General features: G+C 28.4%; 1 protein-coding gene across 2 annotated transcripts in view; it reads right to left on the bottom strand.

The window, feature by feature from the left end:
• Positions 1–18,671, bottom strand: part of HGTX (HGTX homeodomain transcription factor) — a 90,563-nt gene that overhangs the window by 50,487 nt on the left and 21,405 nt on the right. Inside the window, exons 2-3 of one of the 2 annotated variants that reach the window (XM_088182420.1) lie at positions 13,127–13,159; positions 1,566–1,753 (exon numbers count right to left, since the gene is read on the bottom strand). In XM_088182420.1, coding sequence (XP_088038546.1) covers positions 1,566–1,753; positions 13,127–13,159 — 221 coding nt within the window. The remainder of the gene's footprint in view (positions 1–1,565; positions 1,754–13,126; positions 13,160–18,671) is intronic. The other variant, XM_088182421.1, reaches the window with a different exon arrangement.

Genomic DNA, 18,671 nt, shown 5'->3' with positions numbered 1-18,671 from the left:
TCTACCATCTTAAAAATTGATATTTCTCAAAGAGCAATAAATTTTATCTACTACCATTATCAAGATGAAATATTTGACGATCCATTACGTCGCTCCAAGTATATAAAACCATCAATTCAGCATCAAAAGCGTAACACAGCATCGCTCGAATGACTTTAAAAAACACACACATTCTCAAATATAAACCATGAATCGTCAATATCCAAGGAGTCATATATCAAACGGTTATCATTTCGACAATAATGTATATTTATATCCAACACCCCACCGTTTTCTACATACACTAACTTATTCGCCCCCCGCAAATGTGCAGTAATGGAATTCGGCCATTACACTAGCATCCATTTGATCATCGAATCAAATGAGAGTTGATTCGATTTAAAAGTCATATTCGCCTCTCTCTCTCTCTCTCTCTCTCTTTGTGTAAATGGGGATCCCTAATTCAATTTGGTTATGAACGGGATTGATCGTAATGAAAAGTTTAATCATCGTTTATTATATGGGAAGCGAGCACGCGTGAAAGCATAGTTTTGCGTGACGTAATTTAGAATTAGTACAAAACGGAGAGAGTGAGCGAATTTCATTAAGTTAAAAGTTAAACGCTCGCAGTTTACACCCGCGCATACATATGTATAGTCATAATTAAATTTTAATTTTGTTTACCATCTAACAAAAGCTTTAGCTTAATTGGAATGCGTAATGGGTTAATTTTCATTCCGATTTAAATTGATTTATATGTGTTTTCATAACATATCGATGATTTATATAGTTGTGCTTTTTTCATTATCGCCTTGTCAATGTTTGGGCACAAACGCCGTTTGTGTCTTTCTTTTCCCTTTTGGTCGTTGGTTGTACAAGGGTGAAGAGTCACCCTCATAATACAGGCCCTAATTGGGTTAGAGGCTCATTACTCTGAAAGCTTTATTGTTATAAATAACATCTCTTGAATACGTTACGGCGCTTACGGCCATTGATACATGCACGTTCCTCCTATTGACGACTGCAACGATTTAAGGGGTGTCACAATTTATGTTATAATTTGTTGTAATATTAAATAAATATGAATACTACGAGCTGCTCTTAAATTCGCCACAGTGTACTTTTAATTTAATACAGTAATTAAAATCAATCTCGAATTCAATCAGTCTCAAACTCTCAAATTTTAAGTTAATAAATATTACAAATAACCATACTATTCAATTGAATTTTTCAAATCTAGATAATATATTTTGTCAACCCTATCTCAGAATGGCTCGGTTGATACGCTCGTATTGATACTTGAGCTTTCATATAAAACGGTCGACTTGTATTTATTTCTTGTTTAACCGAACGTGACAATCGAATCGCGGGTGATAGCGGGGTCTGCTAAAACCCACCCCCGAAAACGTTACCCCTATATCTATTAGTTTAATTGAGTTGTTCCGACTCGAACATTGAGTCTGAACGACTCGTACGTCTTGTTTATTAGCCCGTGAACAATTCTCACTTAGCCAAATGTACACGCGAATTTATCGCAATCGTCCAAATTAACACCATACATTTTCACATTGAAGAATTGATCTTACCTTGACTTGGGATTCTGTCATTCCTAATGCGTACGCCAACTTGGCTCTCTCTGGACCCGCTAAGTATTTTGTCTGTTCGAATGTCTTTTCTAAGGCGAATATCTGCTGTCCACTAAACGTAGGCCTCGTGTGCTTTTTCTTTCCGTCTTTGTCCGATTGAGGTGAGACGCCCAGCGCGTTGGCCGACACTGCAAAATATAATGAAAAATATTGTTAATTTTTAAGCTGAATGTTTTTTAAAGTCAATCTCATGATTACAATAAAAAACAATAAATTAATGTTTTTCATATATATTTTTAATACGTTACAGATATTCACTATAAGCTGTAGTAGCTCATTATTAGATAATTTTAATACCATGTACGACTAGCTCGATTTTTATTCATCATCATAATAGTTATTCATGAGATTAAGAAAATCTGTAAGCGACTTAAACCATTCGTCTATCATGATGGATGTATGCTTCGTTTAATTAGTTTTTATTAAATTTATACTGAGTCGATGAACAATTACTTTATAATATTTTCATAACTTGTAACTCTTGATTCGTTCGCCATTCCTTAACCAAAAACAAATGTATTGGTTCATTAATGTTTCAACCTCCATATGAAAATACGTTTTATAGTTTATATGGGCAAATTAAACTATTAAATAATTAATATATTCGGATTTAGCAAGACTTGAAATTTTTTTTTTTAATTTGTATAATGGATTGATCTTTCAAGATCGTTCGAAATATTACAATTCCATTTAAAACTAACATATAAATTAGTGATGGTGATCCTATAAAACGCCAAGTGTTAGTCTCACAATGATATAAGAGTTATTAAAGTTAGGCAATGATTACACCAGCGAGCGAAATATGTATGATTGCTATAAAAACATTCCGTGACTTAATCATTGATATGTCTAAAGTTGTGTCAGTGTCGACACTCAATATAGTAAGAAAATATGTAGAGCTTGTGAAATTGTTTATGAAAGCTATCGGACGTCTACTTGTTATTTTTCATTGTATTATCTGTTCACAAAAATATTAGAGCGATTTGTAGTAATTAAGGTATTTCTCAAACATAAGAATCAAATTTTTCTCAGCTCAAAATTTTTATTAGCTCAATTGTTGAGGTCCATCAATAAGCATATTAAAGTTTTTTACAGATCTCTATTCATATGAATAAACTGAATTTAAAATTGCAATGTTTTGGTAAAAATATAGATGTTATATTTGCATACATTAAAACTTATAGGTTTTTTCCTCCAGTAAAAAAGTATTTCGAGAAGGCCAAATCAACTTACAAAATGAAACAGAACATACATATTGTAAACTAGTTACTTGATCAGTGCTGCAAAAGATTTTATTAGCTTAGAAGCCTGGAACAAAAAAATAAAATAGTTAAGTATCTATCGTAGAATTTAAAGACAGCATCTTATGTCCAAACTTTAGCAATGGCTTTACACACCATTTTTCCCTATACGTACTTTTGTGAGTAATATTAAAGCTAATAAAAGAAACCAACTGACAGATATAGTTAGTAGTGCTTTCTTGAGCTTCAAATGCACGAAATACTAACCTTCAATTAAAGATTTGGCAAATGCAATTCAGGGGAAAAAAATCACTAATGGTAATAATTATTTACTTTTGATTTTCTCTTTTTTTACAAGGGCTCCAAATATCACAACATTATTTTATAGGTGTGACACAGCTTTTGAGTTGAGTTAGGTTTTCTCAGAATTTCAACACAGAGAGCTAAAAAGGTTCGATAGAGCAGTATGAAATAAAATATTACGATATTAATATTATATCATGAAATGTTAAAATACTACAATTGGTTTCGTCTCATCATTGGGTATTCAAATAATTAATTATTATTTTATTATGAGATTTTGTAAAGTCCAGTTATATTAAATTTATATTACTGAAATTTCATAAATTGTAAAATAAAAAAAGTGCAAAATTAGTTGAAATAATATAATAAAAATTTAATTACGAAAGAAATTATCAAGCTTATAAAACAATTGCCTTATAGAGATGTAGATTTAATTGATTAAGTCAAAATGAAAATAGACTAGTTGTTAGTCCAGATAAATTGCCAGTTGCAAGTATCAATAAAGGACAAACATTATAGCAACAAAAAGCAAAATAGTAATATCTTTTTGTAAAATTTTTGAGAAAAATGCTTAATCGAGAATTCTTATTTCAAGATATATTAGAAAATTTTTTCAAAATTTTGATAGAGACTTTTTTTGTTTAATATTACATTTGTACCATTATTTGAAAATGTTTTATAACCACTGCATAAAATAAAGAGTCCGTACCAGATGCTTAAAATATGCATGCTTTTTTGAAAGCTACAAATAGAGTTCGAAAGTATTTAAATTACAAAAAATTGTTTACCGTTTTATAACTATTCTAATCGAATTTATCTTTACTTTAGTAATCAAATAACTGAAAGTATTTTAACACATTTTAGCAGAAAAATAATGTGTAAAAAATCTTATAAAGAAAAAAATAAATCGAATCTAGTTGTCTGACTTAGGGGCTAAAAAAGAAGTAATCATAGGGTTCCAAGCTTTATGTTATTTAAAAAAAATAAAAGTTAATTTACAGAATAAGTTTACTTATATGTATATTTATAAATATTTATTTTTAATACGATAGATAAACTATCAATTAGAAGTTTTTATGCATTAAAATACTACCCAGGGCTATTTTTGATCTATAAAACAGTTAACATTTTTATTCTATGCAGTTAATTAAGAATATAATTTTCCGCATATATAGTATGTTAAGAATAGCAATAGCAATTCTATTATCAAAGTCTATAAAAAAACAGTCAAGTTAATTCAAGCAAAATTGAACTAATTAAAGTTTGTTTCAATGAAATATCGCATGATATTCACATCAGCTGGTAATTTTAATGTGTTTTTATTTGACAAATAGATTCTGTGCGAACACAATACGAACTTTGTAAAATAAAAATTATTGAAATAATGTGAAAAGTGCATTATTAAGCCTTGTAAATGTTCAGTAAAAATTTTTGTTCATTACATTACCATTTTTGGTGCAAAAATCTTTTTAAAGAAGAAACATATTCAACTTGTTTTTTTTTGTAATTTGAGATTTTCATAACTAAATTCTATATGAACCTATTCCTTTACTTTTTGAATCAGTGGATGCATTTGGGGTTCTTGCATTAATTTATTTAAATCTCTTTATTTAATAAAAATTAAATGGATAAGTAAAAATCATCGTTACCAAATAAATGCCTTTTCTTTGTAATTTTCATCAAGGAGAATCGCAATTTTTCTTTTAAGTTCGAAAGCTCTTAAATCACTATGTCACGAGATATTCCTTAAGTATAGAAGTAAGGTGTATTTCTAATATCTATAAACAACTTTTTAAACGACTGTTTTAAATGTTGTTATTTTCCTCGCTCACATTTTATGCCAAAATACTGTTTTGTGAAGAACGCAGTGCGTCCAGATAACTTTGGGTGATTTATTTTTAATTAATACTAAAATAAATGACGTATGTCATTTTATACACATATCTTACTTTTACTATAATACAGTTATTTCAACTTATTTAGTTTATATTAAGTTGTCAAATATATAAAAAAAATCATTGGACCCGACATTTTCAGAAATTGAGTTTCAAAATATCATCGTCTATCTTCTTGTATATAATTTAGCGGACAACGTTGTATTTGGACCGCTAGTTTAATATATAATAAACTAAACTCGAGAGTTACATATTTACAATAGTCATCAGCATTGACTCTTTTACTATTTTAATTGAACTTTATTAACCAATAAAAAATAGTGCAATATCTGTACAATACTTGAACCCACTTGATTGACATCATATTTTAAAAAATCTTTTTTAACACCTACTTTCATAGTGTGTATGTGGATGATAATCTGTGAGATACAAAATAGAAAGGTGCTCCGCGGGAAAATATTAAAACAATCCGCAATCTGTCATCCGAGCGCGGGGGAGGTGCGGATGAGCAAAAAAATGACACTGTCAGTCATTGTCGGATCTGTCAGCGGATAAATTTGTCGTTTTTCCAACCAAATTCCGACAAGATGCTAAAATAAATTATTTTTTGAACGCGGCTTTGCGTATACGGTTTAACGATTAATTGTTAACTAAATAGGTTTTGTTTTTGTATCCGATCACTGTAATATGAATAAACGGCTAGACGTATACGTATGTGGGTATTTTCTATGGATTCAAAATAATTTTTCATATTTATATTTTTTTAAATTAAACAAAATTTGTTTTCACCATTATTAAGCAATATGACACAAATTGCTTAAAACGAAATATAAAAAAACTAATTTAAATTAAAAATTACAATTAAGTACATCTGACATTTATTTGAATTTAATAGTATATTTCTCATAATTATGAATCGCATCAATGAAATATTTAGTTATTTTACTTAAATTTAAATTAAAGCTATATTAACTTTTGTTAGAGTTGTAAAGATCGCTTAGTAAAAAATATATTTATATTAATAAAATACAACAAATAAATAAAAAGTATATATCTACTTATTACTAATTATTTTGTTATTGATGTAAATGTCAGTCAACTAAAGTCAAATGGGTTAACCTAATCAAACAATAGTTTTTCTTGTAGAATACATAAATTATACATACATAATCGCATATGGCAATTATGTTTGAATTATCCATATTAAAAACTTAATAATGGTTAATTTTATTTCAGAAAAGAAAATATTTAGTATGTATCTATACTATATTTGAATTAACACAGTCAGTTTGAGAGCTATCTATTTCATCATTATTCATAATTGAGAAAGAGATTATTTGAATATTCTGAAATATATTTAAGTCATCAGCAAAAAATAAATAATATTCATTGGAGCGACGATTGCCGTAACTCAAATATTGAAAAATACTAATAATACTGTTCAAATAACTGAAGTTGCTAAACTTTCAGAGAAGCAGTTCATGACAATTTTTGTAGAATGCTTTTCAAAAGATTTTGGATTTTAAAATTAAGGGATTTTGCACAAGCCCAAGAGCGACGCGCACGAAATTCGTGTTGTTGGTCTACTAGCGCTTGTCTCTAATGTGTTTAGATTGCTCGCATACAGACAAATACGTCTATGCCAATATTCATATTTATTATATTGTATAATAACTGACAAGTTTAACTCCTTGATTTCGCTATACCCACTGACACACACTTTCTATCTATACATATCACAAATTGTACCAAAAAATCACTCGAAGGATAACGTTCCGTTTAACCTCCCCAACCACCCATTTTCCGATCCGGCACCCCCTCCCTCATACACCCCCACCTCACCCCGCCTCCCCTCACCCGATGATGAAGGTAATATATCAAGGGGTTTTTATCCGCCGCTCTCCGGGATTACCGCTAACACCACCGATGAAGTATACATGAAAACACATAGCCGGATCATTCGCATAAATATTTAGCCGTTGGCCGTATTTTTGTGTCGAAAAAATAATGGGTTTTCATGGAGACAGATAAACGATATCCGTTTGTCGTTATCCTTTCATTATATAAATTTTTCACGTCACGGACGCGCGTTTTTCTACATTACGCATTAATGTGAAGGTATTACGTATAATATATACTTATGTATATGTATTTATATATATGTACGTAATACAATAACGCTAATTCTTATACATTTTTTTGGAATATAATTACGTTACTGTTACATTCTCGCAAACAAATAAATATTTTAAGCAGACGTTAAAATGACACATATACAGAAAGTTTTTATTAATAAATACATTTTGAAGTAGCAGAAGATAGTTATTGCATGTGAAACATAAACATCAAACTCCATAATATATCTAATTCTTTGAGATCGTTAACTGACATAATGTTTCTTAAATAATAGTACATAACTTTGATAGAAAACAACTTTGTTGTAATATATTTCGTAATACATTTACTATTAAATTTCATTGTTGATCGTAAATCGTAACACTTCTAACTATAAGATGATTTGAAATAAATATATATTACCCAACATTTTTAGTAACTTTGTTAAATTATTAACGATTTAACATAAAAATTAGTGCAAAATATATTATATAATAGATTGGGTAATAAGTTATTATATTATGCACATAAATATTAGTTTTATCGATGTAAAGATGCTCTTAAAATTTCGGTGTTAATAGTCCATTATATCTAAAAAAAGCAAATCATAATGAGTTTTTTATACTACAATGGAGCTATTACGAATGTAAATGATCATCACGATATATATTCGTAAGATTAGGAAAATTAATTAAATATAAATTCAATATTCGGTGAAATTATTCTACTTTTATGTACTCTTTACATAATAATAATTCATGAATGATTTTATAGATTTTTTGACAATATAATTTTTTTTTATATATTGTTTGTATTCATATATATAATTTGTGTATTATATATTAATCTTATTACGCAAATATAAAGTAAATTTAATATATTTTAAATATTATCTTTTACTGAAAGACATACACATGTGTACCTAATACCTCGAACGTTCGTTACAAATGTTCGGTAATTAAATTATTGTTCGTCATTATATTATACATCGACATTGTGAAAATTTCAACGTCCGATTCGTCGTTGCAAAACATCTCATCAATCACGAAAATTTCGCGAATTGTCGCATGTAGGGCGAGAGCCGTTTTGGAACGGGTGGCGATAAAGCTATCCGAAACGTGTGCCACTACCAAGAGTTTGATGATGATGACTATTGATCCGCATAATTCAGACTAATGACTCCAAATTGCCTACAAATGACTCCACAGTTTCCCACCGAGAGCCAAAACCTGCGACATGTACCGAAACGCCGCGTTCCCTATCGAAACGAATGCTCAAAGTGTGGGGAAAATGTTTTTAGGTTAACTGTATTATTAAAATAAAGTTAGCACTGGATTTATCTCAACTTGCAATTAATAAAACTAAAAATATTAATGGCTAAATTTATAAATAAACATGACTTTAAATCATCGTTAATGTTTATTACGTAAAATATGTTGCAATTAAATATTAATGATTGTGTATGTAGCAATTTATATTTTTAGATAAATTAAGCTGATTTTAACTTTAACCAGATTAAATCTAGCGCTGAATATCAACCTTGTAAATCATCAGTACTTTCTATTGCCAGTAAAAACATTTAATTTGTATTAAACTTTTTATTACAAATGTTTTGCAATTTATTGTAAAATATGATACAAGTAAATTAATAAGAAACACATAAAATATACTAATAAATATTTGTAATATTTTAATATATATGATATATGAAGAAATATTTTTGTATTATTGTTAAGATATTACTAGACTGTATTCAATTATTATTTAGAAAGTCGAAGGAAGCATAAAACTTTTTTTGGTTTCTCTAGGTTTAGGTTACAAGTTAAAGGTCGTTAGCCTAGATGTATATTCTATAATGTTTATTAAATTAGTTTAATAATGTCATTCTAATTTCAATGAAATTTCAATTAAGTTGTGATTTTTTAACATTACCACTGCAATTGGCACTTCTTTGGTCCAGATAGTTTTTGAATTTTTTTTTTATCAACACGTTGAAGCGAGAAAAATTTTGACCACAGTGAAAAATTTATAGATATCTTACTAATAAATCGCAATTTAAAAAAAAAGGTTTGTATTTAAATGTATTTTTATTAGACATTAACATTATAACAATAAGTGAGAGTTAGTTAACCACGCAAATCGATAATTAACATATTTTTATCAATAAATAGTTTTAATTAACCCTTTGAGTAGTGAGCTGGGAATTTTTTTACAAAATTATATCTGTTGTTATTTTTTTGATTTTTTTCTGTAATTTAGTATAAACTTTTCAGACTAAGTCTTAAGGAAATTTAGAGTATTTTTATTTCAATAAAACTGATTTAGCATTTGATGTATTTTATACACTTCAAATGCATTGTTTCGATAAATATTAAGAAAAGTATTCTTAATTAAAAGCTGAAATAAAATAACTGTGCAATATTAAAGACGCTTTTTCAAATATTTTGCAGCATATTTATGATATTGCTATGGTAAATTTTCACGATTTTTTGTATTTTTTATTTTATAGAATTTATTTAGTATAATTTATTTATTTAATATTGCTTTATGCGTGAAGTTTATATCTTATTAAAAACATTTAAATATGTATTTTACAAACAGTTCAAACCCTTAGTTCCCATAAAACTTGTAGTGTGCTGTAGAACAGCTGTAGTAATATTATATAATTAATTTCAATATAAAATATTTTCCCAGCATATTTACAATATTTCTACGATGAGTTTTTACGAAATTTATAGAATTTATATTCTATAGAATTGATTTATTATCCGATATTTAATAAATAATGCTTAATGTGTGAAGTTCATATTTTAAAAAATATATATTATACCAATAGTTAAAGACCTACGTCCCTATAAATGTTAAATCTCAAAGACCCTTCAGAAATATTTTCGTAGTTTATTCTTTAAATTTTCCAAAATAAGTTTTATTAAGATTTACATGATTTGTATTTTATTAAATTAATTAGGAATTTGATATTCAGTAAATATTACCATCAAAAGTATAAAAATGTATATTTTACAAACCATAAGTATATATAAATGTTACAATAATAGTTTTAAATTAAAAACTACAGTTAAAAATATTTAGTAATATTGTAAGAAATTTTAATTTGAAAAAGCTTATACAAATATTTACGTAGTTTATTTTCAATTTTTCATGGAGAATTTTTATAAAATTACCAAGATTTATATTTCATAGAATTGATTTAGTATTCGATATTTACAAAGAATAACTAATGTGTAATATTTATATATATTATATTTGTAAAAAACATAAAAATGTATATTGAACAAGCAGTTACAACCCTTCGTCCTTAATCATGTTGAAAAAATCATTTTAAATTTAAATCCATAGTGAAAATACTATAGTAATAAAATAGTTCATTTTGCTTTTTAAGACACTTTCACAAAGATGTTTGCAGCACATTTGTAAGATTTTTATTTCATAAAATAAAATAAGTATTCAAAATTTAGTTAAGGTCGCTCTTGTGTATAAATATTTGCCAAAACATATTAAATTTTTGCTACAAAAGCAATATAACCAGATAAAAAAATAAAAGTTCACTAAAATTTGTCTGCTAAGGTGTGAGCAATTTTCGCTAACGCTTAAATTTTTATATTATAAAATCAACTTTTAAAGATAAACTAGTTGTCCTGTCATAATCTATTTAAAGTAAAAATTATACTTATTTATCTATAATTCTTAAAATTGCTATACCGAAAAATATTAATATAATTAATATAGTTTTATTAAATAAAGGTTAGATTCACAGAAAGATCAACTTTGCTTTATTCTACATTTTAATCAATTTAAAAGTTTTTTTTTAAAATACCTTAATTTTTTCACTTATTATAAATTACAATCTTCTTTATTATATAATAAAGATAAGATTTTACTTTGAACAAAATAACTCACATTTTTGATGAAAATAGTACAAAATATTCGATGTACACTGTTTTATCAGGCAAATTTAAATGCTTCTAAATATTTTTATTTTTCATAAAATATTTTTAAAAGAAAAAAAATTGTAATAAATAATTATTCGTAGATGTGTTACTAATTATTTGAAAAGTTATAAAATAGCTTTTGCTAGGATAATATAAATATACAGGGGAATTTCTCATACAAAATTTTTCTTCATGTGTCTTTTTTTCTATTGTTATGGTTGAAATGTATTGTTCTTTTTCAAAACTAAAATTGCCATTAAATTCCAAACAACCTAATCTCTTCACCACACTACAATTTAAAAACATTACCATCCAACAAATATCCATAAATCACACGTGCCGATAAAGATATCAAACAATCGATCTGAGACGATTATTCAAACGCTCGCGAGGGTCGGCCTCGAATATTTGGGAAGCGCTGATTTATGTAAATCCGGCATTAAAGTCCAACACCCACCGGTAAGGACATGTTAATGGATCCAAGCATCTATGGCCCTACGTACTTATATATACCCACTCGTATATACATAAATCCCCATCGCCGACGTAATGGATTTAAGATTGCGTTAATGATATCGCGCGGATGTAATTATAGCAGATATCAGATACTGTGATTACTTTTGGATATACAAGTTGTAAAATAACATTAGCAAATATGTGGGTATGATATAATGGCATACATGTGTATAATAAAATGCCAATTCCCGGGGGAGTATCTTTAATCTGTCCTTGTCTGTGCTACGTCACGTTTCGATCATTGTTCGGTTGTAATCCTTAATGACACTGCCGTGGCACATTTTTGACTATTCATCGATGTTTATAATATACTGGTTGCGAGTTCATTGATGAATCACGTTTTAATAACAAATGATCAAATGAGATTAACTAAAGTCTGATTTAAGAAAAATACATGTGTGAGAAAATTTTACGATGGCAGAATTTTTACAAAGTCAACAATTTATATGAAATTGTTTAATATAAAACATTGCCAACTACAGGTAATAAAAACCATTGTGAATTTGTATGTTATTTATTAGATATCTGGAAATAGCAAATATTATAAATACTGAAGCAAAGCTTATAAATTAAAATCTGCAATAGATATATTATATAATAAATTTTAAGCTTTCACTAAAAATATTTTTATAGTTTTCCTTAAATTATTGGGTCAATAAGTATATCTATTCTATGGCTTAATAGCTTATGACAATTTAGTTAAAACAATAGTTAGTGATTTTAGTGTGTTGAAAAAAATTCAACGGATTGAAAAGAGCTTATATGTTTTTATTCTAACACTTTTATAAACGTATACTTTTTTGTATAACAGTATTATATCTAACAGCTCTCTAATTATTATAATATGCATACATCTTTTTACCCCAATTACAAAATTTAAATTTAAATAAATGTATTTTTTTATAAGAAATCCTATCAAATATCCAAAAAGTTTAGTTATGACGCGTCTTATAAATAACATCTCTAAAACTTCCTTATCATTGTGTGTGTGTGTTTTATTCTCAGAACAACCATAAATTCAATTTTATAGACAAAGTATCCCTCGTTGCTTCGAACGTCATATGAGCTATATCCCACGTGCAAAAGATACACCATCTGTATAACCGAGAAAGATAGTATTATATAAAGTGAACAAATAAAATAGAGAGGAGCTCATGATTGGTTAGCTTATAACGAGCCTACTCGGGGGAAAATGTGATTAAAAGTGTCACTATTCTCCAATATAATCCAATCAGGAAGTGTTCGACATCTGGTACTACAACGTATAAAGAAAACGTTGATGAAGCAAATCTCGCAAGGGTGGTTCATAGGTTTTCCGACCACGTACACCATTTTGTCAGTTTATGAAATTGGATGTCCAAGCTTTTCCAACGGTCGTGCATTTCACATCGATTTCCAATATCTGGCCGATTGTTATTTACTAGCTTTACGATCACAACGAGCGAAATAAAATAGTGTAAAATAATAATGTGATGACTTACTCCAATCCAATATCTCCCTACGGCCACCGTTTACTATAACAATACACAACAGATCATTTAGTAATATTCGATATTGGTTTCAAATAAAAATAATACATTGATATACTAACATAATGTGTGTTAAAATCAGCAATAGAATAAAACGGCTGAAGTTTTCTGAACAGCGCGGGGAATATCCGCGATATTGAGTATTCATGAGGCAGGTGAACGAATGTTACCGAAGGTGGAGGCTTTCGAGGAGATTTCCTAGTGGAATGCGATGCCATACAGGCTTACATTATTGGCTTATATCTCCCCGAACAGTATAATCATATCGAACATAAAATGTCCGGAACACTTTTTATTGTATCATATTACAGTCCCCGTTTTCCCTCGACACTCTTTCCTTCAATGTTGGCGATGAAATGCAATAGGGTGCAGACACTGTTTTTTTAATATATATATATATATTGTATAATATTTATTAATATAATTTAGAATAATGGGACTTCTTAATTAGGTTGTTTGGCTTAGTACGATTTTTATTTTATTAAATTCAACAAGGACGCTTTTATGTGTACAATTTTATATGCGACAATGAATGTGGAAGCTTCATAAAGTTTCCGAACACATTTTTCATATCTCTATAAAAGTTGAAGAAAATTTTCCGACGTTCACACGTTTCCATCGCCATGTATCTGAGAAACCTTTTATAACAGACAGTGACGTACGTTGGCACGTTTATATGTAAGAATAATTATTTTTAATAATTTAATAAAAAGCAATTTTACTGTTTTAAAATAAACATTAATTCAAAATATTTTTGTATGATTTTAATATTAAAAAATAGATTATCTAAATAGCCTGAAACTACAATATTATTAAGCTATTGTTATATATAATAATTTAGTAATATGTTTTATACTAAAATCATATTTTATATCTACTATATTTATCTTCCCTGGTGAAAAATAAATACAATGTGACGAAAAAGTCACTTTTTTTTTATATATAGTGATATTTATTACTATGTTATGGATATAACTATTTATTGTATATTGAGGCCCAAATATATTTGTATCACTAACCTTTCAAGAGGTTATTTCACTTACTTAGTTACTTACTTCACACCATTCATAAAATTAATAGCACCTATTTTATAAAAGAGCTATAACTGGTGTATATTTAAATCAATAATAATTTATATGATATCAGTATTGATAATTTTATGCAAAAACTAGTATTGTATTTGTTGAAAAATAGAGAGTAGTAAATCATTTGTATATGTATACAATAAGCTTATTAAATTTATTGCGTTTTAAAATAAAATTATTATTTTTTAAAGTAAAATTGTTTGTTAAAAAATCTCTATAAAAAAAATTTATCGATATTTTTTATGGTTATTGAAATAATTTTCTGTGATTATTTTACTCTAATTAACTTGATTCATATTTTCTATTACAGCATTGTCTTCAAAATTATGTTCTTAGTATTGATAAAAATTAAAATAAATGATCCAACAGTAAAATTTGGTCGATCATTAAATTCTAAAACATTATACGGTAAAAAAAGTTAGAATTGTATATAAACAGTAATAAACAGTAATAATATAAGATTATAATTTTATTGCACCCTTTTAGCCTTCAATATTGTGAAAGCACGAAGTCATATAATTAATCAATGATTCAAAGAGTTTATGGTTTAAATCGTTGTGGCATATTTTATCGAGCTATTTTATAGTTTTGTTTACTCATTGAATTGTGAAATCAATTTTTTCCTAATAATGACTCAAAGATCGCTTTAATCAAGTATTTGTGTAGAGTCATCTTAACATTTTTTCTTATATACTTATATATTGTAGCAAAGTATAAATTTTATTTTTAATTTTCGATGCTTTTAATTAAAAAAAAACAACTTATTTTTGCCTTAAAATTTTAGTGTAAATTTTAGCGCAAATTCTTCTTCATTTATTTTCTGCCACATTTATTAGATAGTTATTAGATTTTTATGACATATTTAAGTATTAAGTCTAATACGTGTTCACTAAAAAATATCTGTCGGTTGACACTAAATAAAATAAAATAGAGGTAATTACATCAAATAAAATACACGAAAAGTTGTTATTTTCAATAAATAGCCATACTAAATATTAATTAGCACCCGCATTAGAATTTAATATCTAATTATCGTAAACAAGCGACGCGTGTTAGCACTAATCCACGTGTTTGATCTATTCCACTATCCATGTTTTACCATAATTAATTTATTACTATTAAACACCAATACATCATCGTAGTGTTCATTCCAATATAAATCAATTTCGTGCCAAAAATAAAACTGTCCAAATATAACTCTACATCGCACCGTCCCTGTAAATATTTTACCACCCCCTTGGGGAAGATATTCACTATCCCGCCACAGTTAGCTATCAAAACATTGGAAAGGGTCTCGACGACACAAGGCCCTAAGTGCCTCGATCGCTCGAGTCCCAGAAGGTCGCCAAATACGCACACATACACAACGTTTTGGCAGACAAAAGTTTGTCGCTTAAGACCATAGTATATCGAGGCAACCGAATCAATATCTAGTAGGGATGCATGGTCAGAGAAAATTCAATAACGCTAAACTTTGGATGAACGGTGCTAGATGGCGGGTATATGGCGACAAAACGCTGTAAGGATGTTTTTATACACCGGACACCGCCGCCGAGTCGTACGTATGTACGTAGAAAACTGTATAAATTTACGAAAATTGAGTTTGGCGAGGTGGTTGTTTCGAAATTTATTAAAATGAAAAAACGCGATAGAAAACGTCGTCGCCAAGTTTGTATATTGGTTTTGCTCAGCAAAGTTTAGCTTGAGAAACTATTAAAGTTTCGACACATCAGTCTGGACGCCTAATAATACGTTAGTGCTGTCTTTGTCGCAGTAAATATAAATATAATATAGTGCATCGGTATTTATGCATTTTTGATAATACAATAGTGAATTTTAAATAAAATCTATAGAGTCATTTTTATATTTATACCAAAATTCTTTAGTCTTGTCGTGGTCACTGATTTTGGAGATTAATTTGGTCTCGCATAATATTTTAATTGTATTTTTCAAAGGTTTTTAAAATAAGTGTGAAAATGTATTGTATATTATTTTTATCAATTTATATTGAATGACTGATAGCTTAGAAAAAATAAATTATTCCATTAGCATTATATGTTAGAGGCTTTGATGCAAAATATTCTGATCGTCCCCTTTTTAAATTATCTGCATTTTGATATTTTCACGTCTAGAAGGTCGCATTGATCTTAACAAATATTAGGCAGAAAGAACAAGGTCTGAAGAATGAGGTGGATGAGATAAAACTTTTCACCCAAGTTCCTTGATTTTATCGAGAGTCAATTTCGCCGCGCATTGTCATGTTGTAAAACTATTCGTGCAAACCATTTTATCACTTCCTCGTGCACAACAATCCAGTTGATCACAGTAAAAGCTTGCTGCTATTTTTTGGCTATGTTTAAGAGTTTCGTAATTCAAAATCGCTTTGCAATCCCACTATACAAACAAAATATTTGTTTTTTAGTTAATCTGGGCTTCGAAGTAGGTTTTGCTACTTGACCCTTAGATAAACACTGCCTTCTATGACGATTATTGTCGTACAGTACCCATTTTTAATCTCCACTTATTAAATGATAAAAAAGAGACTCACCCCAAAGATTTAGAAACTCTAAAGATATGTGGATAAAAATATTGATTCAATTATTTCTTGGCTTATTTGAATTTTCCATTAAATAAAATATTGATTTAAGTTTTGTAGAGACAATTGCAGTTTAATTGCAATTCGTTTAAGACTAGTAATGACGGCTGTGTCATCAGCATATGTATAAGTCAGTCTTTTTTTCAAATAGGAATTTCATTATAAATATAATGAGGAGAAATGACCGAAAAAACTATCCTGTGGGACTTACATTTTACATAGTTTCGGAATTCATTATTTAGCGAATTATTATAGCTTTTGACATTTTAGCTATGCGCATATTTTGTGTATAATATAATCAGGAGCTTTATATTTAGATAATTTCATACCAAACGGCGTCGAATGATATTATTATATCTAGCATTATTATTCCTGTTTTTTTTTTCGGGAGTCCTTGCATGTTTTTTTGCAATAATCAAACTGTAAATTTATTTTTTTAGGCGCGATCAGATTTTTTAAAAATAATTTACTAAGCAAACTAATGGAAACATATATTGATCAAAGAATCTTTTCCCAATGTTTTTATAATTTGATTAATTTTAACTGTTTTCCTAAGGGTAGAGAAATATCCAGATAATAAGCATGCATTAAATATTTTAGATAGGGATTGTATCTAATCTATCAACATAAAAGGATTATTTATTTTGTAATATTTTGTTGGTGTTTTTTGTGTCAATGTATAGGTTATCAAAAATGCGTTATCTAGCTTCTCACACTTTTCTAAATTAATGTCATTTTTAGTTTTAAATGGTGGAATATTGAAGCTTTTTATTTTTAAACAATTTAGATATTTTCTATAAAGAATTGTCAGCCGGATTTTTATTTTTAAGAGTACACGACCCTGTTTATATTTATTATTATAACGCGCATATCGTGAGTCAAGTAATCAACCCTTTCATCGCGGATGGCCAGTATTCATTAGGCACCTAAAAGTGCAAAAGCCTAATAATGTGGTTATTTAGTATAATTTAAGGCTGTAAATCACTTGAATTTATTGAACCATAATATTTTTTTAAATATGGCATGAATAGGTGCCTCCTCACATATTAATAAATTTTGAAATGACGCGTAAAAATATCAGCGGCGGTGAAAGGGTTTATCGACGTTTTTAATCGTAATTAAGAATACTTTGAAAAGGATGATATCCATCATATTATAGTCAATAATAACTAATAATTATTTTCCATTTTTTTTATCACATAAAAGTAAGAATATAAATATATTATATTTTGACTTATGTTACTTTCACGTTAATTTTAATTCCATACCTCAATTTCCCTCCACTCAATTTCATGCAATTTTTAACACTCGGCACACATAGCAAATTTGGATCGACATCAATGGACACAATGTAGTCCCCGTAAGTCGAATAAAGTGAAGACCGACAATGCAGTCGGACAAAAGGGGGTTTATTGCGGCAAATAATGCCCGTGACAATGTTGCCCTGCCGGCGGTGGTCAAACCGTGGCGCGCGCCACCCCATCCACCCACTTTAACGGTGAGACCGCATCGGCGAATATTCGCATACCGATAATAAAAAGCGTGCCCGAGCACTCGAAACTATTACACGGATTCGATTGTATTCGCTCGGTTTTACGACAGGATTACGTTCTGTTGAATTTTATCAACGCTTATATCTTATGTAGTATATTTGCAATTTTTATTAGTATTATTATATTGAATTTACTCGCGTGTTTGTCCGTTTTGCGGTAAAAGCGAACGGAAGTTGGTGCATCGTTTCGATCGAGATATAGAAACGCTGTTATTGAGTTAGAGTTGTTTTATTCTGTTAGTTAATTTTCTTAAAACGTTTTAT

This window comes from Plectrocnemia conspersa, unplaced genomic scaffold, assembly GCF_051122295.1.
Source record: "Plectrocnemia conspersa isolate PC_06_02 unplaced genomic scaffold, ASM5112229v1 ptg000003l, whole genome shotgun sequence".
In the NCBI taxonomy this organism is placed as follows: Eukaryota; Metazoa; Arthropoda; class Insecta; order Trichoptera; family Polycentropodidae; genus Plectrocnemia; species Plectrocnemia conspersa.
The sequence above is the reverse complement of the archived record's forward strand: the minus strand, read 5'-3'. Positions and strand labels throughout refer to the sequence as shown.